General features: G+C 46.0%; 5 protein-coding genes across 6 annotated transcripts; 3 read left to right on the top strand and 2 right to left on the bottom strand.

The window, feature by feature from the left end:
• Positions 1 to 14,317, top strand: LOC6594222 (GATA-binding factor A). 2 transcript variants are annotated; one of them, XM_026994199.1, is made up of 4 exons: positions 1 to 267; positions 12,380 to 12,964; positions 13,037 to 13,313; positions 13,389 to 14,317. In XM_026994199.1, the coding sequence occupies exons 2-4, from the start codon at positions 12,470 to 12,472 to the stop codon at positions 14,096 to 14,098; spliced, it is 1,482 nt and encodes a 493-aa protein (XP_026850000.1). In that variant the 5' UTR covers positions 1 to 267; positions 12,380 to 12,469; the 3' UTR covers positions 14,099 to 14,317. The 2 variants fall into 2 exon arrangements, with proteins under 2 accessions (XP_026850000.1, XP_026849994.1); XM_026994193.1 differs by having other exon boundaries at positions 12,380 to 12,973.
• A 2,152-nt stretch (positions 14,318 to 16,469) lies between these two features.
• Positions 16,470 to 17,841, top strand: LOC6594221 (protein takeout). Its single transcript, XM_002019420.2, has 4 exons — positions 16,470 to 16,490; positions 16,560 to 17,028; positions 17,103 to 17,343; positions 17,402 to 17,841. The coding sequence occupies exons 2-4, from the start codon at positions 16,899 to 16,901 to the stop codon at positions 17,838 to 17,840; spliced, it is 810 nt and encodes a 269-aa protein (XP_002019456.1). The 5' UTR covers positions 16,470 to 16,490; positions 16,560 to 16,898; the 3' UTR covers position 17,841.
• Positions 17,842 to 17,879: 38 nt separating this feature from the next.
• On the bottom strand, positions 17,880 to 19,044 carry LOC6594220 (protein takeout). The gene is made up of 4 exons (XM_002019419.2): positions 18,871 to 19,044; positions 18,482 to 18,801; positions 18,363 to 18,417; positions 17,880 to 18,304 (listed from the first exon to the last, which is right to left on the bottom strand). The coding sequence occupies exons 1-4, from the start codon at positions 18,980 to 18,982 to the stop codon at positions 17,994 to 17,996; spliced, it is 798 nt and encodes a 265-aa protein (XP_002019455.1). The 5' UTR covers positions 18,983 to 19,044; the 3' UTR covers positions 17,880 to 17,993.
• Positions 19,045 to 19,544: 500 nt separating this feature from the next.
• On the bottom strand, positions 19,545 to 22,474 carry LOC6594219 (inhibitor of nuclear factor kappa-B kinase subunit beta). The gene is made up of 5 exons (XM_002019418.2): positions 22,265 to 22,474; positions 20,531 to 22,008; positions 20,307 to 20,473; positions 19,849 to 20,247; positions 19,545 to 19,785 (listed from the first exon to the last, which is right to left on the bottom strand). The coding sequence occupies exons 1-5, from the start codon at positions 22,362 to 22,364 to the stop codon at positions 19,752 to 19,754; spliced, it is 2,178 nt and encodes a 725-aa protein (XP_002019454.1). The 5' UTR covers positions 22,365 to 22,474; the 3' UTR covers positions 19,545 to 19,751.
• A 64-nt stretch (positions 22,475 to 22,538) lies between these two features.
• Positions 22,539 to 23,641, top strand: LOC6594218 (methyltransferase-like protein 23). Its single transcript, XM_002019417.2, has 2 exons — positions 22,539 to 22,945; positions 23,012 to 23,641. Exons 1-2 carry the CDS (start codon positions 22,814 to 22,816, stop codon positions 23,624 to 23,626), a joined length of 747 nt encoding a protein of 248 aa, XP_002019453.1. The 5' UTR covers positions 22,539 to 22,813; the 3' UTR covers positions 23,627 to 23,641.
• Positions 23,642 to 23,731: the final 90 nt, after the last annotated feature.

The raw sequence follows: 23,731 nt of genomic DNA, 5'->3' as shown, positions 1-23,731 counted from the left end.
GATTTGTGGCATCCAGCAGACTGGCATTTAGCCCATTCAAAATCAAATCAAACCACAAAGAGCACAAAACGTTTGGCTTTACAGGCAGTTTGCACAGCACAGGCAAACAGGCCATTAAGTCCCCCCCAAACTGCCAATTGGCATACGAATCTTCATTTGCATACATCAAACAACACATCAGACAACAGACACAAAAGCAATTGGTCGAGGCAGAGCGACGACACTCTGGGAGGCAGGCAAAGGGAATCCGAATCAGCCCACAGTCGAGTAAGTTGAAATCTGTATTAAAAAGTATTTATCTTTGTTTTTATTTCGACGCGGATTTTATTAGGTTTAATGATACAAAATGGGGGTTTGAATGGTTCATAATGATGGATGTACAACCCTCTTATTTCGTTTATTTATGAACCAGAAGAAATATGTATCTTTACCCACATAATTTTCCATAGAAACCCACTACTTGCTATCAGAACTAGAGTCTCCATTGACTTGCATCGGCATGGATCTTTCATAAGGTGTAATATAGAACCATTCTATGGTCTGATAGCCCTGAAATTATCAGTTCTGTATGCTATTAAAACTAAAAAATGCAAATAAATAGGGATATGTTATTCTGTAATCAAGATATCGTTATCCTCATGCAAAATCTCATCTTAACTCTCATCTTAATACGTTTCCACCTATAAAGGTGTGTATATTTGACTCGAAAGGGGACTATATATGATTCAATTTGATTCTAGTAGTTACCCCTTGAAATATCCTCCTACCACTCCTATCACCTCCATTTCGGAACTGGTTCCCCAACTCTAGTTACAATCATTAGAAACACTCATTAGATGCCATTCGATAATCGCAAACAATCACAATTTAAGATTTAGACACTAACAATATGTTTCCTGGTATCAATTAGCTAATCCCGCGATCAGTCAGAACACAATCTTTATGGATCAACAATGAAATTAGCATGGGACTAATGTTGGGCATGTAAACGCTAGATTGAGATAGATAGATACAGATACAGATCTACCACAGAGGGAGCGGGAACCCGTTTGAAATGTGATATCGGGGGCACACCATGATTAGATTAGATCGCAGTTCTTTTGTGGCACAACATGCAGTGGCAAGTGGCAAGTGGCAGCACGAAACACACGGAGCACAACAGAAGCCGTGCACACAGAGAGGTTGAAGGGGCCCATAAATTTTGGCAACTAAATCATTCTCGATTATGCCATTAGGCGGTGGCGCGGTGGGGCGGTGGGGCTGTGGGGCAGCGGTACAGCGATCTTTTATGGCTTTGTATTATTGTTGTATTGTTGCCATAAGTTAATTGAATTGTAATTTATGCGTTCCCGGGGCTTGTATTCCAGGCATAAAATGCCATAAAATATTGCAAGAAAAATCCATAAATTTCTGAGCAACTTTTGAGCTGTCAGAGACTGGGGATGGAGGGGTCATTGCGGAGGGGCAGATACGAATCCATCTATACATATATATATGTATGGCTTGATATGAACCTGGCAGTCCATTGGCAGTTGACATGAGCGCAGTTTTGTTTTTGTGTCAAAAATCTTTCAGCCATTGGAGTAATTGATGAGAACAACCGCCAGCAGCCAGCAGACAGCAGCCAGCAGCTGAAAAGCAGCGGAAAACATTGGGAAAACAGGAATGGAATGCTTTCATGCTTTTATCAACAGTCAACACTCCACACTCGACAAACACTCCACACAGTAGTTGGCATAATTATTCGCACAATTGCATTGTAGATACATAAATTGCGGAACCCCCGATCCCGATCTCGATCTCGATGCCGATCTGCGCGCTTTCAACCCTCAACAAAAGACTCGAGCACCGCAGCAAAGACACCAAACACAAGTCATTAAAATTAACATTAACATTACTATATGTAATGCCATGCGTTTGACTATTCATTAGGGTCTGTGCCCCGCTCTGGACATGGTTCTAGCTCTCCAGACTCTTTGCCCATGCACATAAATTAGAGGCAAGGTGTAAGCAGGCTGACACGCCGAGTGAGAGCTTCAACAAATGGAGACTAGAAGACTTTTCCTTCATTGGTTTGTTAGTGGAATTAGTGGAAGACATACGACAAGACATATTTCTGTCCTTGACTACTTCTGAGCACCCCTTTCTATCAGTTTATCAATCGCTTAGCCTTGACAAACGCTATTATCCTCGTCCAACCCTTTGTTACACTTTCACTCCTAGACTCGGGCGTTTATCCTGGCCATATTCTGTTCGAGCAATTAACTGCTGGCGCCACCACTAACAGGACAACAACTGGGCTCAATGGATGGCCCAGACAGGCCGTGTGGTAGGAGAATAACCTCCCATGGAGCCTCGGAACAGAGGCTACAATGACACAACATGACATGAGAGTCTCGTCGAGTGCTGTAAATATTGCAAAAAGTGTCATAAAATCATTAGCTGGAAAAGTGTATAGACGCGTCCCTAGGGCCCGTAAAAGAAGGCCAAACGGAGAGGTCCTGGCCGTGACACAAAGGCGCTGCGTGTGACCAGTGGCACAGGTTGCAGGTTACATGATACCTATATTTCCACAACTAGTATGTGTATAGGGTATATATAGGAATACCTTCTCTGTATTACGGATTTGTGTGCGTGCCCAAGCGCCTTTTAATTTATGACACATTTTATGAGACCCGCAAAGCAATAAAACTGAAAATTGGCTTCAAACATCAGCCAGAAGGCCAGAACAAAACTAGTTAAATGGTTCTTGGCTTTTGGGCCAAGAGAGCAGGTTTTTGGGACAATTGCATCATAAATCTCAACCAAAATCGTTTAGCAGACGGCAGAGTAAAGGTCCCTCACAAGAAATTAATTTAGAGGAAGAAAGGCAAGGCTTTTCTTTTCTTTTCTAAAGTCCAGAAATAGAGCCCTTAGGATAACTTTTGTGTGGATAAACGAGTGGGAGCGTTGAGGGCTGCGGCAAGGGCCAAGGCTCTGCTTTTTTTTCGAACTACTTAAAGAAGAGTGGAGCAGAGGAGACCACTGACAACTGATTTAAGAAAGTCAGAAACAAACTTAATATACCCTTCGAGCTTGTCATATTCCCAAATGTTAAACCTTCTTTTCTCTCCCCGCCATAGCCTGGCAACTCTGCTGTGGCAACCCCCCCAGACACAGTTGACTGAAAATAGAAACAAGCTACAAAAACCCAAGCTAATTATGCAATTTTAACACTCGCTTTCGAGGCTGGCTATAACCTACACACAAAACTGCACTAGAACCCAATACGAACCCGTAGCCAAGTCAAGTCCAAGCCATATTCATTCAGGTAGTAGCTCTCTGAAAATGCAACGCACGCAAGTGGAAAGGAAAGTGTCGCCGAGGGCAGAAGCAGAACGAAGCACTAACTGAAAATGATATATGTGCATATGCACTTTAAGCAGGTCAACGGGGCCAGAAACAGAAACTGAAACATGGCCCAATAGGAAGTACCAGGACAGGGCAGGACAGGGCCCGAAGCAAAGAGCGACCCATTGACCCAAGGCTGGAAGTCCTGCCGTGCGTTGCGAGACGGGCTCTAATTGCATGTCAGAGGTCCAACAGACAGGAGGTTACAGAGGTTACAGAGGTACTGGGTCCAGTTCTCGGTAGCACAGGACATGGCGTCAGGAGTCTGAGTGGCTTGCTGCGAGGGTTATAGCTGCTTTGGGAATGAGGCAATACTCGTACTTTAGATTTCTAGATTTTGTTGCCTCAGAATTCAGGAACCAAAAAGAACAGTTCATAAGCTATCGAAGATAGTTCTTTGTTTTCCCAATAAAATATATGTATATAGCATTAACTCTCATTCCCCATTATATTTACATTCTTTGTTCCCTTGGAATACGATCTACGTCAATCTCGAACAGCAATCCCTATCCGCTATATTGTTTACCCATTGCGCTGATAAAATTCCTGCCAGCAACCGCGATTGCATATAATTGTTGCCCTGAATACAGAGAGAGGGAGAGAGAGAAAGACAGAGATATGTGTAAAGTCCGGCTCGATAAGCTTGCCTTATTCATGGCGATATCGGAATCAGAGCTCCGTGGCATGTGGAACCTTCGCGGAGGAGGCGTAATCTCTGGACTTATCGCCGGGGCTTAGAGGAAGCTGGGGTCCCGTCCACCATCCAGCATTCGCCCCCAGTGATAAATCTTCGACTATAATTTCTGTTATGATGTCTGATTCGAGACTGCTTTTGATACGTGATTCCGGGTGCAGTTACGAACTTTATCTCATTGTTTCTCAGGCTTAAAATCCCGCCGGCGGCGCCAGGGAATCGTAAAAGAAACTTTCGAAATCTCCCATATCGCCCCCGATCCCCCTGGCTCTTGGCCACACATTTTTGTGGCCATAATTAATTAATTAAAGACTAGGAAAAATTAGGCGACATCTTTTCACAGTCTTCACGAACGAATCTTGATTTTTCCACAGCAATTAATTCTGTCTCTCTCTCGCTGTCTCTCTGATCTCACAAATGTAAATGTCACTGGAAGAGTGGGGCGGCGGCGGAGGACAGAAGAGAAGAGAAGACATAAGCCGCACCGACGCCAAGACACTTAAAAGCTTTGGGGCAGGGACAGATCGGGGCAGCACATTCCCTTGCCACAGAGCCAGCCATGGAATTTGTCTGCCCGCGTGCCGAAAACTTGTCACCGTCAGAGAGAGGGAAGGAGACAGACACACCAAGAAAGAGACCCTGCCCTCTCTGTCGTATCGGCGGAGATCAAACACAGGTCTCCGTGGCTTAATTTAGACGCCATCTATGCCGCAAAGGACACACAGCCACAGCCGAATCGAGTTCGTTGCTTAAGTCTTTCGTTTGTTCACACGCCCCAATGGGCACAGAGTGCCCATGTGTCTGCCCCCAAAGCCAGCATAAAAACGGCACAGATAAACAAACCGCCTATCGGTTTAGTAATTAATTATAAACAAAAAAAAAAAACATTATCGCTATCAGCGTAGCAACAACAATGGGAGCACAACTATTGCAATAAGTCACCATTTCCGCCATCAGCAAAGTCTTTGCCCCTGCCAAAGGCAGTCTCTGATAAGCGGAGCGCCTCTATCCAAAACGATGTTTATAGACTGACACTGTTCTGTGTCCCACCGACCCGACAGTGTGTTTTCCACTCAAAAATCAGCGATTGGAACAATCATCGAAACGGGGCCTGAGGGGTAGTTCGGCTTATCTGCTGCTGTTGGCATTATTCAAATGCTGCAGAGTTCTGTTCCTCGTTCTGTTGTCGAGGAATTTGTAAGTAGCCTTCCGTCGCACTTCAGTTTGCTTTTTGTCAAGTGGCTTTTGGGGAAAGGAAAGCAAATGAAAGGAAAGGCTGTGGCACGGCAGGGGCACCAGTAAGCGTATTGTCGCATGAGTAATTGCTGTGGGGAAGAACCCACTAATGGCAATGCGATAAGACATGTAGATCGTTACAGAAAAAACAACGAAAACAATTTGTGGAGATATAGTGTTATTCCCATAGGAACTTTAAGGCCACTTCAGCGATATTCGTATTGAAGCTCGAAGAAGGGAAAGCCACCTTTGATATTTATGGATATAGGGCATTATTTAGAGAGGGTTACCGAATGCTCTCAACACTACTGTCTGCCATTATTTGCAGTTCAACTATGAAAATATTAAAAACACTCCCTTGTTTTAAATCCCAATATAACTAGACGGAAACACAAAGAACCATCCTCTCGAAAAAACTTTTAAGAACTTTGTTCTCCCTTTTTCCATCCCAAAACCAATTGATCGAAATGTCATCGAAGAACCCAACCCAACCCATCTATCCTCTGCTCCGACTAGATGCATTTGCGACATTAAAGATGAACCAAAGTCCATAATTACAAGCCTCAAACGGCCTAAAACACTCAACCCTCAAGAGAGTGAGAGTCGATACGAGAGACGAGGGACCATGTATGTCTTCGTCTGGCAGAGACGACAGCTGAAAGATTCTCATAATTACGCATAAAGAAAGAAATAAACATACAAATTTGAATAAAAACGATATAACCGCAGAGATCCAACCACCAGAAGGTGAACCAGAGGCTGAGGTTGGACCGCGGCTGGAAATGGGGATGGGGGCTGCCTGGCGCACTTCGGCATTAAGAATCGAACCACAAATCCACTTAAAATCACTACAAAAACCAATAAAGATTGCTTTCATCTTTGCCGAGTGCGAGAGCGAGATATCGAAACAGAGAGGAAGAGAGAGAGGCCAGAGCCCGATGACGATCAATGGAAATTGTGATCATCGAGATGCAATGCATCCGAGTAAGACTTCAACGGGCTTAGGGGCCTAGAGAAGGAAAGCCAGGAGACGGGGACGGAGGGGACACTCTTTCAAGTGGATGGCAGCGGTGACGCCACTTTGAAAATTCGGGCGACATTTCTCCATTGAGAGGGGTTCGTATTTTTGGGCAGCAAAGGATTAGAGTGGAGCCAGAGCAATTATCATTTGTCTGCTCGTTATCAGTGGCTCAATATGTGCATGAGAACTGCTCTCACTCTGGCACTGTGGGACTCTGGCACTCCCTCTCACTCTCTTGAAGAGATGACATTTCCCTGGCATGGCAGTTTTTCCATTTTTCCTGGAAAGCGCGTGCCAGTGCCAGTGCAAGTTCTTTGCGGTTCCATTCCATTCCATTTTATTCCGCGATAAGCTCCATAAAACTTTATCTCCCACCTTCGAAGCGGTTTCGGGGCTTCGGCCCAGAGCAGAGCAGAGCAGAGCGCAGATCGTGTGGATGATCACATTAACGGTCTGGCGCATGATATATAAAGCTGTTCACAAATTAAGGTCCATTAGCGCAGCAGGATGTGTCAGCGCGGATTGAAATATGCGCATGTCTGCCCCCGAACGAACCCCGAACCCCGATCTGTCCCTGGCTCTCCAATCCGATCCGTACCATACCTCTGACGCGCCTTGCGGTTTCTGTTTTGACATCTTTTGTACCTCACCTCTGGCTCTGACTCTGGCTCTGGATTTCTGACTTTCTGACTGACTTTCCTGCCTTTGTTCTTCTCGTTTTTTTCCCCACTTTTGCTTTGCATTTTAATGGAGCGAATTTGTCGTCCTCTTCTCAAGAGAGAACCTTTTTTTTGTTTTGGTTGATTGGCCGAAACTAAGGCAAATTGCTTGATTAATGATGCCTCTTGGCTGGGGACTGTTTTTGGCCGGGGCGTGATTTGTGGTCGAGCTGTGGACTACCCGGAATAGATCGATTCTGGAGTTGAGAGGTTCGTTTAGGTAAGAAGTTTCTGGAGATAGATCTTAAAGTAAAGAATGGATTATAGAGTTGTATGTGCTATGAGACTTGAAGCCCCTTTCTAATACGAATCTTTTATAGATCTTCAGTTCCAATATTTATACACTTCCTCTATTCTAGATTGGAATCGTTTGTATGTTTTCTACAGTTTTCAATATGCTCATATCTTAGAAGTAACTCTTCAAAGAAGGCCCCTACATTAGTTGGCTGTAGAAGGGATATATCTATGCCATATAGCTAATATTCTTTCTTAAGTGACACAAAATTAACAATAATAGGGTTTATATCTTACATCATTTACCCCAATTACCTGTGAAGGACATTTTTCTCCAAGAATACTGAACCCCATTGCCACTATTTCCACTGAATTATGTGTCATGCCCTTTCCTAGTTGCAGTTTGAGTCATCTTGGATTAATCGCCTTCCATTAAGAGCTATATAAACACACAAACACATTCAATATACCACTACTCCTTCCACCAAGCAATCAATTAATTGTGATCCTGCGATCCTTTCATTTCCTTTCCTGGAGACACACACGCCCATCGATTTAATGAGCTGCTGACAATGGGCCGGTCCCGGCGATGCCCACAATCTCGCTTCGGCTTCCACTGCTCCTTGGGTTTCAGTTTCTGTCGAGGATCTAGAATCGTGAATCGTGAATCGGGAAAAGCGGATTAGAGGGCTTAGGCCAGTGTGGAGAGTGCCTACCGTTCGTCGGGGCTCTCAAGTGCGGACGGGACCTGTACTCAAGTGCTCAAGTGCTCAAGTGCTCAAGAGAGGAAGAGGGTACATCATTTTTCAGAGTCTTACATGAAATTGACTAATTTTTCGGGTACTTCTGCTGCCGCTGCCGCTGCTGCTGCTACACCGTTGCACCTACAAATTTTTACCTGTCAGCAGTGCATGTCTCTCTCTTTCCCTCTCTATGTGGCTGTCTCTTTTCTGTGGTGGCTGTGTGTGAAGGCGACGCCTGCAAAGTGACACTCGAAGGGGAAGACCGAGGGACAGAGACAGAGACAGGGACAGAGGAGGGCGAGAGGGAGAGGGAGGCCCATTGATGAAATTGACTTTTTATGTTGTTGCCGTTGCCGTTGACTTCTTTTCCGATTTTGCGTGGCACACACAGTCGCTGTCGCTGTCGCTGTAGCAGTCTCTGCCGCTGTCTCTGCCTCCGTCAGCGCTGACGTCGGGAACTGGATCTGGAAATTTGGGATTAAGTTTTTGTTTACTTTGTGTGGCGTTTTTTAGTTTGTTTGTCCGCCTCAAGGAAGTCGGTTCGCTGTCGCTGTGTGCTCTGCCGAACAATAAAACTCCCCCACAACAGAGACACAGAGAGAGGGAAAATCGGTTAAGTGCTCGTAAATGGATTAAAACCGAAATTTTATTACCTTATAAACCACATTAATCAAATGTCTTACAACAAGACCCCATAAAATGCCATATAAATAATAAGCCGCTCCGTTCCGTCGTGTAAATGTGCCGTAAAACATTTCTGAATTTGTTGCAATTAATTTGAATGCATTTGTGATACATTTATTTACATTTCCCATAACCCATCAACATCGAATAAACGTTGTATATCGTATACCATATCCGAATCGGCTTCAGCCTCGAGAGTGGTGCGCGTGCAAGCCGCATAAATCATTCTAAAACGAGACGCCGCGAAACGCGAATTATTCGGCCATAAATCATGGGCATCTTGCTGAGTGATGGCGATGTAAGTTTTACCCCTCACATTCTTATCGATGAACTATGTTTTATCGATTAATTATGCTTGTAAATATACCGTTGAACATGTGATTTAAGTGGGGATTGCTAAAGGAGCTACCCATAGGTGAGGAAGGTCAATAAATGTGATGGCAATTCTTCTATATTGGGAACCACTTAAAGTATCATTAACTAGATAACTAGATTTCTTGAGTTTCTATTATAAAAGATCGACATTAATGAAGGTTAATCGATGGATTGTTTGGTAAAAGAAAGATAAACCAGTAACGGACTATCCATTTGATGGGATCATCATCATCGTTGACACTTTCATCCTCTTCATCTGTTCAAAGACCAACCAAGTAATTAGTTATCTCATTAGTACACGGTTGGAGTGGAATCTCTTGCCATCTCTTGTTGGTTATAATTTAATAATCTAAATCATAGTGGTTTCCCGCCACAGGTTGTGGGCTTATTAGATGCCTCTTGACAGTCGGCGGCGGCGGCAAACTTGAATCGATGGCAACTACAGCTAACGCTTAAAGTAAAACAAAATCAAAGACTAAAACAAGCATCCGTTAGAGCCGGAGAAAGAGTGAGAGAAAGCAACGATCGTGGCCTAGAGATCGGTGAGTGAATCAAGTGGAGTGGAGAGACACTCGAGTGGAGTGCAGTTTCCAGTCTATGGGAAAACAGGATCCGCCACTTGACGGACAGAGCGCCATCCAGATCTGGGATGGCAAAAGCAGAGAAAAGAGAACAAGAAAAGAAAGACAGAACCAAACCACTCAAAGCGCCGCTCATCTTCAGGGCTCTCCTCCACTTGTACCCTCCCCCCACCTCCTGCATCCTACTGCCCGCCCTTGCTTTCTGCTTTGTTGTCCGAGATCCTCTCAAGTGGTTTTCTCTGTTTGTTTTTATTCCTTCATTTGCGGTGACAAATTATTAACGTTCTACTCATCGCCGTGTCCTCAGATCTCTGCCATCTCCTACTCCTACTCACGGCTGATCCCTTGATCACTCTCGGCTCTCCTTCTTTTTTTTTGTGAAATTGTTTTTTTATTGCTGTTTATTTTAATTCCTCGCCTTCGCTTGGGGATTTCTTTCGATCGGATCGGATCGGATCGGTCTTTCCTTTTGTTTTTGTGGATTTTTTTTGTTCGGCTTTGTGCCTTTTGCTGATCGCATTTTAATAAGCGCCCAAACCCAAGCGCCTTCTCAACCACTTCCAAGCGAGGATCGTCTCCATGATCTGCATGGATCTCCTGCTCTGCTCTCCACCTTTTCGTGCCTCCCTGCCACCAACTGCATCTTGTTGACAATTTTTCGTGTGGTCGCCGTCGCCGTCGCCGCCTTCTTTGATCTTCGCGCTCTCTTGTGCTCGGCGCTCTCTTTGATCGAATGATCTTCTAAGGGGAGCGACATCATTATGCACGCGTGGTCAACTCTTTGATAGTTTGGAGGTTGTTCTTCTTCGATCTCTCTCCGATCTCCGATCTCCGCTCTCCTTCTTCCTCTCCCTCTGATGCTCTGCTGGAATTTGAAGAATTGCATTGGTATGGCATGTTATGGCTGCAATTGATCTTCAATCTTCTCTCACTCTCAATCTCTCTCTCTCTCTCTCTCTCTCTCTTCCGATTAACATGTTTGGACATGTGCGTGTTGGTTGGGGTCTTAAATATTATTGCTCATACGTCATCTTACACTCAATCAATCAGGCATTTAAGGAGCATTTTTAGGGCCGCTTTGGCAAGAATATTTAACTTCGATTTTATGGTAATTCTTGCGGCAAAAAATCATATTTTATTTGCGATTTTATTTATATTCTCACTTTCTCATTTGGGAATATTAAAAAGTACTTTAAAACACGTATAAATTCGTTATAAATTTAATAATTTACTTATGCATTTTTTGGATGCTGGTGTGCCAAAACTCATTTGGAGTTTATTTTATACGTTTTCTAAAGATGTTTATTTGATATATGTAAATATTTTATATAAGCTTTTCTTTGATTTTGGAATTGTTTTAAAGACAGATGACTTTCATCTAAACTAATCTACCGACGGCACTTTGATTCTTCGCAAAACATTTTTGAAGATTTTTCTACAAATTAGGGGAATTTTTGTAGAATATACCATTTAGTAAATATAATATCATTCAATGAACCCTCTCTTGCCTGCCTACCACCCCTTTAACAGCCATCTGCTTGCAACAGAAATTTATTTGCATCTTCCCCAGAGACCGGGGGGCGCTTCATCGCCACAGCCATGGAGAAAAATTAAAAATTTCATACATCATCGCATTAAATTTGTGGGATAAGATAAAGACGTCAAATGGTGTTCCCCCTCTCTTATTTTTGTTGCTGTTCGATTTGTTTCGGCTGTAAAGGCAATTTGAAAAAATATTCCAAATATATCCGCATAAATAAAATATGCAATTGGCGCCTTAATTGAATCCGATGTGAGGCACAGATTTCGTTGATCGTTTCAGCTGTTGTTGGCTGTTGAACTTTTGTAAAGATACAAAAAAAAACTCAATTTTGTGCGGGAAAAACCAGCGGGCACTTGAAGACTTTTCTCATTCATTTGGTGCAAAAATGTTGAGTAAACAATGAAAATTTTTCGCTGTGGAACCAAAAAGGAAAGAAGTGAAGATGCAAATTTAAATGTTGAATAAGTTTCTGAGTATGGCGAGGATTCAGCTATTCAGCTATCTTGAATATTAAAGAAAGATATTTTTAGAGTCATTTTTTGTTATAGAAATTATTATTATTATCCTTTCCAATTTGCTTTCCATTTTTTCTTCTATCTCTTCTGCTTTTAATCGTATAACGAATCCTCGAAATGCCCATATACATATGTATATCCAATATGAGTGCAGGCTACCCGTAAATAACACTTTATGGCCATGGCTCTACAGCCCACACCACACCACCTTCTTTCTGCTGCCTCTCAGTTCCCCCAAAGCCCACGCATCAGATGAGTGCTGAGATACAGATGCACACACTCGCACACACACACATAGCAATGCAAAGATACAGATACACAAGCAGAGAGCGATGCAGAGAGCGCCATTAAATGGAGTTGGCAGCCGAAAAGGGCGCAGTCTGTTGGAAAAAACGAGTTCCGATCACAGCTTGAGGCAGGGTTTTGTGGCAGGGGCAGTGGCAGGAGAGGGATGAAGAGCAGATGAAGAAGGAGACCAAAATGGCTGCCAGAGCCAAAGGGGAGTTGCCCAAAGAGAGAGTGTCCAATGGCAGCAAAGAGAGAAAGATGGAAATGGGATTGGGATGGGAGCTGGGGAGATGCAGTTACCTTCACACCTTAAGATCCCAACTAATTTAGTATCTTCTTCCGCTGACTCTTTCCAGTCCACATCGGATCAGCAGTCGACACGCGACTATCCGCAGTTCAGCGGCGAACATCAGAACGTACCGCCGCAGGTTGCGCCCAGCGTCAAGATGTACCACAGCAGTGCCGTGGCGGCCTACACGGATCTGGCCGGAAGTGCAGCCAGCGCTGGAGTAGGGGTGGGTGTCTCCGGCTACCACCACCAGCAGGCCGTCAATGCACCCGTCTACGTGCCCTCCAATCGCCAGTACAACCATGTGGCGGCCCATTTCGGGAGCGCGGCTGCAGCGCAGAATGCCTGGACCACGGACAGCTTCGGATCGGCGCATGCGCAACTGCCGGCACAGTTCTACACCCAGAATGCGGCCGTGATGATGGGTTCCTGGCGCAGTGCCTACGATCCGACGGGATTCCAGCGATCCTCGCCCTACGAGAGCGCCATGGACTTTCAGTTTGGCGAGGGACGCGAGTGCGTCAATTGTGGAGCGATCTCGACGCCGCTGTGGCGACGGGACGGCACGGGGCACTATCTGTGCAACGCCTGCGGGCTGTACCACAAAATGAACGGCATGAACCGACCCCTAATCAAGCCCAGCAAGCGCCTGGTGAGTGCAGTGAGTAGCCCGCCCCTGATCTTCTCCGGTTATGCGAGACTAAACGATCACCTTCCCTCACAGACGGCCACGCGGCGCCTGGGGCTCTGCTGCACCAACTGCGGCACCCGCACCACCACCCTCTGGCGGCGCAACAACGACGGGGAGCCCGTCTGCAATGCCTGCGGCCTCTACTACAAGCTGCATGGCGTCAACCGGCCGCTAGCCATGCGCAAGGATGGCATCCAGACGCGGAAGCGCAAGCCCAAGAAAACAGGCAGCGGTTCGGCGGGAGGCACAGGAGCGGGAGCTGGCGCGGGTGCGGTCCTGGAGTCCATTAAGGAGTGCAAGGAAGAGCACGGTAAGTGGTCCTTAAACCTGCGAATGTAGAGAAGTGATCCACTAAACAAACAACATTCAATTTGCATCCCTACAGATATCAAGCCTTCGCTTAGTCTGGAGCGTCACAGTCACAGCCTCAGCAAGCTGCACACGGATCTGAAGAGCAGCAGCAGCAGCGCCGGCCTCATGGGGCAACATCATGTCCAGCAGCAGCAGCAGCAACAGCAACATCAGCAGGCCGCCCATCAGCAGCAACAGCAGGCGCATCAGCAGTGCTTCCCCCACTACGGACAGGCCGCGTCGCAGGCGCAGCAGCAGGCGCAACATCAGCAGCACGGCCACGGGATGAGCACTCCGACGGCGCAGTCGCAGCTGAGTGCCAGGCAGATCCATGGAGCCACTGGCTCCCAGCTGTACACGCCCGGCAGCAGTGCGGCAGGGGCAGGATCTGGCGCCTCGGCATACACCTCGCACAGCGTCGAGACGCCATCGTTGAGCAATGGCACGCCCTCGCCCCACTACCAGCACCATCACCATTTGGGGAGCTCCCATGGCCACCATGTGGCAGCTGCGGCCCATCATCACCTGCATGCGGCTGCAGCGGCCGCCGCGTATGGCGTGAAGACGGAGGCGACAGCCACCAACTACGATTACGTGAACAACTGCTACTTTGGGGGTTCCTTCGGAGCGCTGGGCGGAGCAGCCTCGACCGCCGCCATGGCGGGGGGAGCGGCCAGCGAGTTGGCCGGATATCACCATCAGCACAATGTCATCCAGGCGGCCAAGCTGATGGCCACCTCCTAAGGGCCATCCCTTGTGGCTCTGTGATCTCCCATCCCCCACCACCCATCCGTGTCCCCCTCTCCAGCAGCACCCGCACCAGAGAAAGTTCTCGTTGGAATCGCATTGAAAAGACTTTAGACGTTAGTCCTCCCATTCTTAGCCTAAGATTAGTTACCCCCATGTGCCCTGTAAATAACTACATTAATAGCAAGTCTTGTTGTACAAATCTGCATCTATATCAACGCTATAGAGCTATAATACGATAATGTGTGTGTACAGATATTATTGTGGTGTATTCGATTTGTTTTAGCTTCTTATTTTAATGATTATCGTATGGTTCCACTAGCTTAAATATCCCTAACTATTCCTATTCCTTGTGTTACCAGCACGGCCCACACTCCCCTCATAGACCCATAGACCATTTGGCAGTAGGCGTAATTACTAGAATAGTATTATTATTATGATTATCCATTTAACAATCTATTCGTAATAAAACTGTATTCAAAATGTGTCCCTTTTGGACTTGCCACTCAATGTTAAGTCGGATATTCAAGCTCTTTTTGCTCATTGACTTAATCGGATCCGGACAAGTCGTGACATGGTAATTTCATCACAGTGGCGCTATGTGTCTAAATTAGGAACTACAAGAGCAACAAAATTTACTGAATACTTTTGAGGGAGTTCATGTAAAATAAATTTTACATTTAAAGTCAGTGATGCTGCTTCCACACAAAATATATTGGTATATATTTGGATATATCCCTTTGGATCTTTATCTGCAACTGGATTGCAATTGAAAATTCTAAAAACAAATCAGTCATTGAAGTTTAAATTATCTTTTGGGGGGGTGGCTGCTACATGGACCTGTAGTACGTATGTAGATGAAGTCTCAAATGACACAATTCGATAATCGATAGAATTATCGACTTAAGGCAATCAATTTCAAACCGCAATTGAAACAAATGGCTAATATAGCCAAAATTTCTTGACCGACTAAAGACCCTTTCACAACGCATGTTGATGGATGGGTTATTCGGTCAATGTCAACTGGTGTCAGTAGCCAAAGAAACATTAAAATGTAAACCGATAATACTCGATGCGTGAGTAACATAATAAATTAACAACTGAAATGGTGCGAGTAGAGCTTTTGAACTTTTGCCAGGGAATGAACGTGACCAGGGCCGGATTGCGGTTATTTAGTGGAATGTTGTGGCTTTGCAAAAAAAGGGGAAAGAGGGGAAAAAAGTCGGCTGCATAACGTTGAGGCCCAACCCTCTGCCATGAGGCTGGAGGTACAACAACATCTGTGGACTGGAATCGGTGAATGCGCCTGCCAGTGAAGTGTGAAAATAAACGCCAATAAAACGGGAATCAACACGAAAATAAACCGAATCAAAGCTGGAAGGAAAATGAAGCGAATGAATACTGGATTAAACTCGTTCGTTTACCGATGCCAACGTGCGATTCCGGACAGTTTTGGGGGCCTGTACAGCAGTTCAGTTTCTGCCTGATTTAATTTTTGATGGGCCTGTCTTTCGTCGGGGAAACAACTACAATTTGAGGTAACGCAATCCACAGAGGCTGCGACTGTTGCCACATTTCCGCACGCGACTCTCTATTAAGAAAGAAATGTGGAGAAGCAGGGAACCCAACATGCAACATTGAAACAGCCACACGTTAAATGGAAAGGTGGTTATTAGTCACATAATCATTCAAGCTCAACTTTGCATATTTATGTACTTTTTATGAACGATAAATGGCACTGCAATGCAGGTCGATTGGAAAACTTGATCGATTTTAAAAGAAAGAACTTCCCGTCTATTGTCTATCAATCCTGGGATCCTCTACTCCTTGACGCCTCTCCCACACCACTAAAGCAGAAGTCACGCAACCAACTCTTGGGGGGAGAGCAACGGTAATTAAGGCGACTGCGTAACGAAAGCCAAAAAAAAACTTGCAACCAAGGTGCACGCGACAACCGCACCGCTGTGGCGACCACTGGCCGGCGGCCAGAGGCATTGGAGCACAAAAACTCAAAAGCCAAAGAAAATGAAATGAAAACCGGACAACACCCATGACAATGAAGCAAAAGGCAACATGCAGTGGCAACCAGCAGCAGCAGCAGTGGCGGTCTGCGTAATACCAGAAGTAGTCAACAGGTGAACAACTCTTCCAAGGGGAGCTGGAGCTTGCCCCGAAGCAGGCCAGGGGGACGCTGTGGCGCAACGAAACGCAAAGGCAAACAAGTTGGAATGGAATCGGGTGGCGTTAAACGAAAGTAAAATTCAAAACAAAATAAAAATCCAAATATTATTAAAGCAAATAACCGATACGGCCAGAGGGAACTGGATAAAGCACTACAATTGGTAGAAAGAGATTCTCCAAAAATGGAAAATAATTCGGTAGATTTTTGGTACATACTTATTTTGTAAAATGTTTCGTTTTAAATGTTAAGCAAAATTCCTCCACCTAATGATTGTAGCGCATGTCAACCTCTACTCTTTTTATTTTACGACATTATTTTTCCCCCTTGGGCGATGAATCGCTGGTCATCTGGAAAGTGGACAGCGGACACCGGCAGATACCAAATTGCGGAATTCATACCACGAGTGTACGAAAAAACTGGCCATAAACAAAACACAAAAAAAAACCAACACCAACTATTGTCAATGGTTTGGTTTTCGTCCAACATTTCTCCGCGATGGTCCCAGCACTTGGTCTCCAGCCAGCAACGGAAACGGTTGGGTGTGCGGATCGCAGATCATAGTTTGAATATCTTTCGCACTTCCATCCAAGGATTTACTTTGTTGACTGCTTAAACATGTTGGCTTTAACAAACTGGAAATTGGCAATCAGTTTGTGCATTATCGCTGCGGTTTATGTGAGGCCAGGCTCCTGCGGCGCCTATACGCGAGAGATTGTGAACGATAAGCCACCGCTGCAGGAGAGACGTGAGTACCCACCATCCCGATAGGGAAGTGATTCAAAGATCCTCTCTCTACAACAATCTTCATATATGTTTCAGCCGCCTGGCTTAAGACCTGCAAGCGTTCCAATCCCAATGAGGACAAGTGCTTCCGTCAGCTATTCGAAGGATGCTTCCCAGCGCTGGCCGCTGGCATACCAGAGATCGGTGTTAAAAGCTTCGAGCCGCTAAACATCGATCAAGTGTCCGTGTCGAAGGGCAGTGGGAATCTAGTGCTGTCCGGCGGATTCCAGAACCTGGTTATACGCGGCCCCTCCAATGCGACAGTGCGAAGAGCCAGGTAAGGGGAATTAGTGGCTCAGAAAGGAGATATTAATGAAGGTTCCTTTCTCGTTTAGTTTGGATCTGGAGCGACGTCTGCTGAGCTTTGAACTGGTGCTGCCGCGTCTGCGGATACGGGCCAAGTACAATCTGAAGGGAAACATTCTGCTTCTCCCGCTGATTGGCAATGGGGATGTGGCAATGGCCTTGAAGAACGTGCACACCACAGTCTACACGAGGATCTCGCTTAGGAATGAGACCCGGACGGGAGATGAGATCATCCACATTGACGAGATGAAGGTCAGCTTCGAGGTGGGGGCCATGCGAATCCATCTAAAGAATCTGTTCAACGGGAATGATATCCTGGCGGCCTCGATCAACACGTTCTTGAATCAAAACGGCAACGAGGTGATAGCCGAACTGCGGCCAGATCTGGAGCTGGGGCTGGCCGACATCTTCCATGGCCTGTGGAACAATGTCTTCTCGAAGATGCCCACCAAGCTGTGGCTGGTCTAGCAGTGGCGTGGCATCCACATTCTGTCTGTCGTGCACCTGTATTATTATGATAATTTATTTCGCATTTAACTGTGTGTTTTATCTCTAGGTTAACTTTTGCACTACGATTAAATCATTAGCTAGGATATATATCTAGATGTCTACGATCTAAGATCAGTTGTTCTTCTTGGGCATCAGCTCGTCGTAGCTGTATTCCGCGAACATCTTATCGACAGAGGCGCGCAGGATATCCACCAGCGCCTTGGTCATCAGCGGTCGCACCTCCTCGGCCAGGGATTTCCAGTTCTCGTTGAGAAAATCGTTCATCCGCTTGCCCAGAGCCTCGTCCCCATTGAAGAGATTGTCTAGCTGCATGTGCACATTCGAGAGACTGTACTCAACCTTCACGTCGATTATCTTCAAGTGGGTGGCCCCATTCTTCTGGTACTCCTGTCCGAACAGCTCCGTCTGCATGGTGATGTTCGCTGGAAAGTGGAATCAATCGTGAATATCCAACACCGAGAACAGAGTCTTCCCACTTACTCAAATTCACCTTGCAGTGGCCATCCCCCAGCAGCGGCATCATCATGATTTTGCCCTTGAATTGAGGATTAACGAATCAGATATCAACTTAGTTATGGATTCATTCCCTCTCTACCGACCTTAATGCTGTACTCCGCCTCCATGAGCAGCTCTGGGAATGTCATGGAGACGATAAACTTCAGTTTGCTGGGCTCGATCCGCAGGTCGTTCAGCGTGTGCTTGGAGATGCCCGAGATCTTGACGTTCTTGTACACAGAGTGCAGATAAATGGCCCCCGAATCCTGGTCCATCTTCACCTCGGGCACTATCAGTGGCTCCATTTGCGGGATATACATTTCCGGTATGCCGTCCATCAGTCGGGGCTTTATTGACTTGAAAGACTTCCTCGCGCATTCATTCAGCGTTGGCGAATCTCGATAGCAAACCGTAAGGAAGGATGCTTTATGAAGAGAAGTGAAGGTGTGATTCTCTGTCCCAAAAACAGATTCGTGTTTGCATTTTCACTCACGCAGGCGACTCTTCCCCTGCGGCTTGGCCTCTGTTCGTTCCGCCTGCAGTGCCACTGCCAACAGGAGCAGCCCCAGCACCAGCCACGTCTTCGCTATCCATTTGTGATCCATTTTGTGGCGTGTTTTCCTTGTTCTACACCTCCAGTTTGGCCTCTTTCTTCACTGGTGGTTGTGTGGCGAGTGTTGGCTTTAATGGCTGTTCGCATGGCTTTTATAGCCGAATTTGTCTGGGGTCTGGCTGACGCATTAGCTTCTGCAGCAGTTTTCTCGTGACATTGCAATCCTCAGCAGTTTTAACAATTCTCAAAGCCAAGCTGGTTCCCCCTTTCCACCTGGCTTGCACCTTCGCTTGTGATATATACCTACTATATAAATATTTTGTTTTGTTATATGCAAAGTAATTGTGCAGGCAGCTTGGCTGTCATTAAGTTCTGAGAAGGAACACTAAAGAACACTCATTTTGCACCCAATTTTCCCGATTTATATAGCCAGATTTTAAAGTGCCTAATAGCAGAACAGCTGCTAGTAGGCAGTAGCCAAACGAAGGCTTCGGGTTACGAACAAAAACCAAGTGATTTTTTCACTTTCAGTTCGACACTACATTTATTTCCATTGGGAGTACAACGAGCATCACTTAATATCAAAAGGAGAACGAATTAACATTTGTCATGTTTCGTTTTTGGTGCAATATACAAACAAAGAATTAATAAAAAATAAACATATATTCAAAAACTACAAATGCGATGCACTTCAAAGTTTCATATTAAATACTAAAATAAAAAAACTATAAAAATCTATCAAATTTTAACTAAAAACAAGTGTGTGGCATCGTGCGATGCTTTTGATTAAATATCTTCTGGCAAATCCTGAGCGAGAGAAACTATAACGAATCGATTTCCATGTCAGTTCTAAGCCTGAAAGAAATAAAAAGAGAACTCTAACAAGAGAAAGTGTCAAAGGAAAGTGATTGCACTCACATCTCAATGAGACGGGCTGCCTTGTCGATAACATTGTTCGTTGTTAGAGAATCAAAATCCGAGCTGTCGCCCATTGAGTTGGCCATTGTCAGTCGACCCATGGATTCGTTCAGCAGCAGCATTGAAGATGGGCCGGAGATGCCGATAGATGCCGATGCAGCGGTGGACAACATCTTTAAATGCAATTGAAAGATCTGCTCTTTGATTTCGCTGAATTTCATCATGGCTGTCCTCATAGCCCCCTTGGTCTTGATGAATAGCAAATTCAGCTTATCACAAGGCTTGGACTCGGTCTTTACCAGTTTCTCCTCATCTGAACTAGTCGTGATAAACAGCTTGACAGCTTTGCGGAAGTGTGCGAGGGATATTCCACCCAAAGAATCACGTTCAAAGGCAGCCCTAAGGAGAGATCTTTAATGATCAGTAATCATGTTTTGACTGTGTGAAATCGCACTTACAAACCAAACACATCGCTTTCTACATATCGATTTAAAAGCCGACTGGTGGTCTTCAGAATTTCGCGGGTACCGCTCAAAACAGATTCGAAACGCTCCTTGATGTGTATGGCACTGGCGTTCGTCTCCTGGTAAGTGTTTACAAGCAGCTTCCAGTCGTTGTCATTTACCTAAAATCGAAATCATTATTCAAGCACTCTAGAGGATTCTTCTATCTATCTCGATACCTGAATAGAAAACTTTTTCTCTTCGACAGCCGCTGTGCGCAGTTTCTGGAGCATTTTATATGTATCCGAAGTGGTGAGTATTGCATCGTTAATGGCCGCAATGAACTGGTTGGTGACAATCTCATGCTCCACCAGCAGGGCCAGTTCACGGAAGCCCGTGAGGAACATTTCCAAGTCCTTCTGTTGCTGCATGAGCATGTAGTGCATGTCCAGCGCAAGGCGCTTCAGCAGCCAGGGCTTGTCCGTTTGGAAGCTGCTCACGTTGCAGATCAAAATCAGCTTTGAGACCCTCGGTTTGCAGACGTCATAGACACAGTTTTCCGTGGCCTGGAAGACGAACAACATCACAGAGGGTGGGGGTATTTCGGTCGATTTGCGCGTCTCTCTGCTGGTGTCGCTCCACTTCTCGACATAGAGATCCAGGGGCTTGGTGGTTGGCTTGATCGTCTCGTGCGGATGATAGGTAGGCAGGACAAAGTATACATCGTCTTTGGCTATGTTTGTGTCTTGACAAATCAAAGCTTTCAAGTCCTGCATTGTCATGTCCTTCGTGACGACGTACTCCAGACGCTTAAAGCAGTTCACAGCGAAAATGGTGAGCACGCGTATCTGAAGGAGACTGTCGAGTGTGGAGAAGACGAGCGGAACGAAACCCGAATGTACTTCATCAGATGCCAATTGGCCGCGTCGCTTGTAGTCGGTGTCGAGGGCCAGGCGGAGCCACATGGTGAACTCTTTGGCCCATGGCTCTGTCAGATGGTGCTCATTTGGCAATTCTGTTTGGAACAGAAAGCGATTAGCATCCTGCGGATCCTCCGTAATGGCAATGCAGTCTGGCGTCTTCTTTAGCAGATTTACTAGTATGTTCCTGGGCGTCTGGTGGGGTATGAACGGCACCTCTCCGGTCGCCAGCTCATAGGCAATGATACCGAGCGACCAATAGTCCACCGCAGTGTTGTACATGCCCGTATCCACCACCTCGGGAGCAAAGTAGTGCCGTGTGCCCACCATACTCTGCAGTATCGTCTGGTCGGGGGCACCGCGTGCTAAACCAAAATCCGTGAGCTTGTATGTCTTTAATCCATCCTTCTGGCGGTGTATCACAATGTTGTCGGGCTTGAGGTCGCGATGGCACACCTTGCACTCGGAATGCAGAAACTGCAGGGCTTGCGCCAAGTCCCTCAGTATCTGCCGCACCTCGAACTCCGCCAGTCCGTTAGCATTTTCGGGCCTCTGCAGAAGCTGGCGCACATCTCCGCCGTTGCAGTACTCCAGGATGATCACGGGCAATTGGCAGATGTGATTTTTATTCAGATAGGCCACGAAGGAGGCATCCTCATTCTTTAAGCAAACGCCAGCAACGATGTTTGTGAGTTTCTGTATCGATCGCGTCCACTCCAACTCCTTCATCCATCGCTCTTTCAACTTGACTTGCTGATCGGCCCCCAGCGAACTCACGTCCTTGATATGTTTTGTGGCTGCAGAAAATAAACAAATGAATAGCTTTTATCTCCGAGACGCATTCGACATGACTCAGTCTCAGCCGCGCACGTAGCATCCTCTAGGAAGTTAGGTGGACGTCAAACGGAACTTTGATAACACAGCAAGACGAGCGCTATCAGCTTGAATCATTGAAATTCCAGGAATCAGACTGTTTTCACTCACACATGCGCAAAAAACATATCCATATATAGAAAGTGTAGTGCGCAACTGTTGGGTATCTGAAAATCTTACCTATTTGTTGGCCCGTGTTACTATTCAGCCAGTGCAGAACCTCGCCAAAGCCGCCCTGGCCCAGTTTTCCTTTCAGTTGCCAGTTGTCCCACGACCTCATTTTAATTTAATTGCTTTTCCAGCTCCAACTGAAATTCGTCCCAATACAAATAGCCGCAAACGATTCGTTAGAGATGAGCGAATTCAGGGATAAAACTGTGACAAGTAACAGGTTATTTTTCAAAATTACTCACAATCACAAATACGTGAATTCTATTATTTTAATAAATTACAGACCTCCTGTTTATCACTTGAAAGTTAAATTTTAAGGTTCTACCAATCTGGATTTCTCCCAAAATCTCCTCATTATCCATTTGATTGTTACTGAAATTGTAATTGTGTGAAATTGTTTGTGCCACGGTACTCCTTGAACCAGAGTCATCGATATGTCTATCGCTTTTAATACACCATCTCGAATCAAACAGGTTGTAAACAAAAACTGAAAAATTGCAATTAACAATACAAAAAAAGAAGAATACCCGTCACCCCCATCCGCATGCTTGTGTTAAAATGCGTTTCCACATGAAGAGCGGCAGCGATGACAACGACATTGTGGCAGCCACAGCTACTGCCGAGCATATACGGAAATTCGTTTTCACCAGCAGCCACGCCGCCGAGCGTCTGGAGATCAAAATCCCCGAGGTGCGTATAATTAAACTCCAGCTCTGAAGGCCTTGCCCATTGAGTGGCTTGCTCGTGCTATTGCAGCTGCTCCAAGGCGCTTATTCCTTCTACACATGGCCCTGTGCACCGGTCTTGGCCCATTTCCTGTGGGAACGGCGACAGACACTGGCCGGAAAGAGGATTCTGGAGCTGGGCAGCGGCACTGCTCTGCCGGGCATACTGGCCGCCAAGTGCAACGCCCAGGTGGTGCTCACCGACAACTGCATTCTGCCCAAATCTCTGGCGCATATCCGCAAATCCTGTCTGGCCAATCAACTGCAGCCCGGCGTGGACATCGATGTGGTGGGCCTCAGCTGGGGCCTGCTATTGAATTCTGTATTCCGTTTGCCACCGCTGGACCTCATCATAGCAGCCGATTGCTTCTACGATCCCAGCGTCTTTGAGGACATTATCGTGTCGGTTGCGTTTCTGCTGGAGCGGAACTGCGGGGCCAAGTTCATATTCACCTACCAGGAGCGAAGCGCCGACTGGTCCATCGAGGCCCTGCTAAAAAAGTGGAAGCTGCAGGCGCTACCCATCAACATGGACGACATTGGTAAGGAGTCAGGCGTGGATGTGCTGGAGTTTATGGGCGGACACACCATTCATCTGCTCGAGATTACGCAGGCTGAGAACAGTGCTACAATAAATACAATATAATGATTAATCAATTTGGTGTTCAAAGCATTTTCTTGTATCGATTTTCGCGCCCTGGCGTTATGTGTATCGCACAAAAGTATCGTTATGTTTTTACAAAAAACAATA

The sequence above is a fragment of the Drosophila persimilis genome, unplaced genomic scaffold, assembly GCF_003286085.1.
Source record: "Drosophila persimilis strain 14011-0111.01,24,50 unplaced genomic scaffold, DperRS2 tig00000000-arrow-pilon, whole genome shotgun sequence".
Lineage (NCBI taxonomy): Eukaryota > Metazoa > Arthropoda > Insecta > Diptera > Drosophilidae > Drosophila > Drosophila persimilis.
The sequence above is the reverse complement of the archived record's forward strand: the minus strand, read 5'-3'. Positions and strand labels throughout refer to the sequence as shown.

What these genes read in the sequence shown, in the direction of transcription:
- LOC6594222 (XM_026994193.1), top strand. Translation starts at nt 12,470, where the DNA reads ATGTACCACAGCAGTGCCGTGGCGGCCTACACGGATCTGGCCGGAAGT. An exon ending in GCAAGCGCCTGGTGAGTGCA is followed by an intron (nt 12,974 to 13,036) that starts GTGAGTAGCCCG and finishes CTTCCCTCACAG; the next exon opens with ACGGCCACGCGGCGCCTGGG. An exon ending in GGAGTGCAAGGAAGAGCACG is followed by an intron (nt 13,314 to 13,388) that starts GTAAGTGGTCCT and finishes GCATCCCTACAG; the next exon opens with ATATCAAGCCTTCGCTTAGT.
- LOC6594221 (XM_002019420.2), top strand. Translation starts at nt 16,899, where the DNA reads ATGTTGGCTTTAACAAACTGGAAATTGGCAATCAGTTTGTGCATTATC. An exon ending in GCCACCGCTGCAGGAGAGAC is followed by an intron (nt 17,029 to 17,102) that starts GTGAGTACCCAC and finishes TATATGTTTCAG; the next exon opens with CCGCCTGGCTTAAGACCTGC. An exon ending in GCGACAGTGCGAAGAGCCAG is followed by an intron (nt 17,344 to 17,401) that starts GTAAGGGGAATT and finishes TTTCTCGTTTAG; the next exon opens with TTTGGATCTGGAGCGACGTC.
- LOC6594220 (XM_002019419.2), bottom strand. Translation starts at nt 18,982, where the DNA reads ATGGATCACAAATGGATAGCGAAGACGTGGCTGGTGCTGGGGCTGCTC. An exon ending in GCAGGGGAAGAGTCGCCTGC is followed by an intron (nt 18,802 to 18,870) that starts GTGAGTGAAAAT and finishes CTCTTCATAAAG; the next exon opens with CATCCTTCCTTACGGTTTGC. An exon ending in CCACTGCAAGGTGAATTTGA is followed by an intron (nt 18,305 to 18,362) that starts GTAAGTGGGAAG and finishes TCCACTTTCCAG; the next exon opens with CGAACATCACCATGCAGACG.
- LOC6594219 (XM_002019418.2), bottom strand. Translation starts at nt 22,364, where the DNA reads ATGAGGTCGTGGGACAACTGGCAACTGAAAGGAAAACTGGGCCAGGGC. An exon ending in TAACACGGGCCAACAAATAG is followed by an intron (nt 22,009 to 22,264) that starts GTAAGATTTTCA and finishes TATTTTCTGCAG; the next exon opens with CCACAAAACATATCAAGGAC. An exon ending in GAAAGCGATGTGTTTGGTTT is followed by an intron (nt 20,248 to 20,306) that starts GTAAGTGCGATT and finishes ATCTCTCCTTAG; the next exon opens with GGCTGCCTTTGAACGTGATT.
- LOC6594218 (XM_002019417.2), top strand. Translation starts at nt 22,814, where the DNA reads ATGCGTTTCCACATGAAGAGCGGCAGCGATGACAACGACATTGTGGCA. An exon ending in TGGAGATCAAAATCCCCGAG is followed by an intron (nt 22,946 to 23,011) that starts GTGCGTATAATT and finishes GTGCTATTGCAG; the next exon opens with CTGCTCCAAGGCGCTTATTC.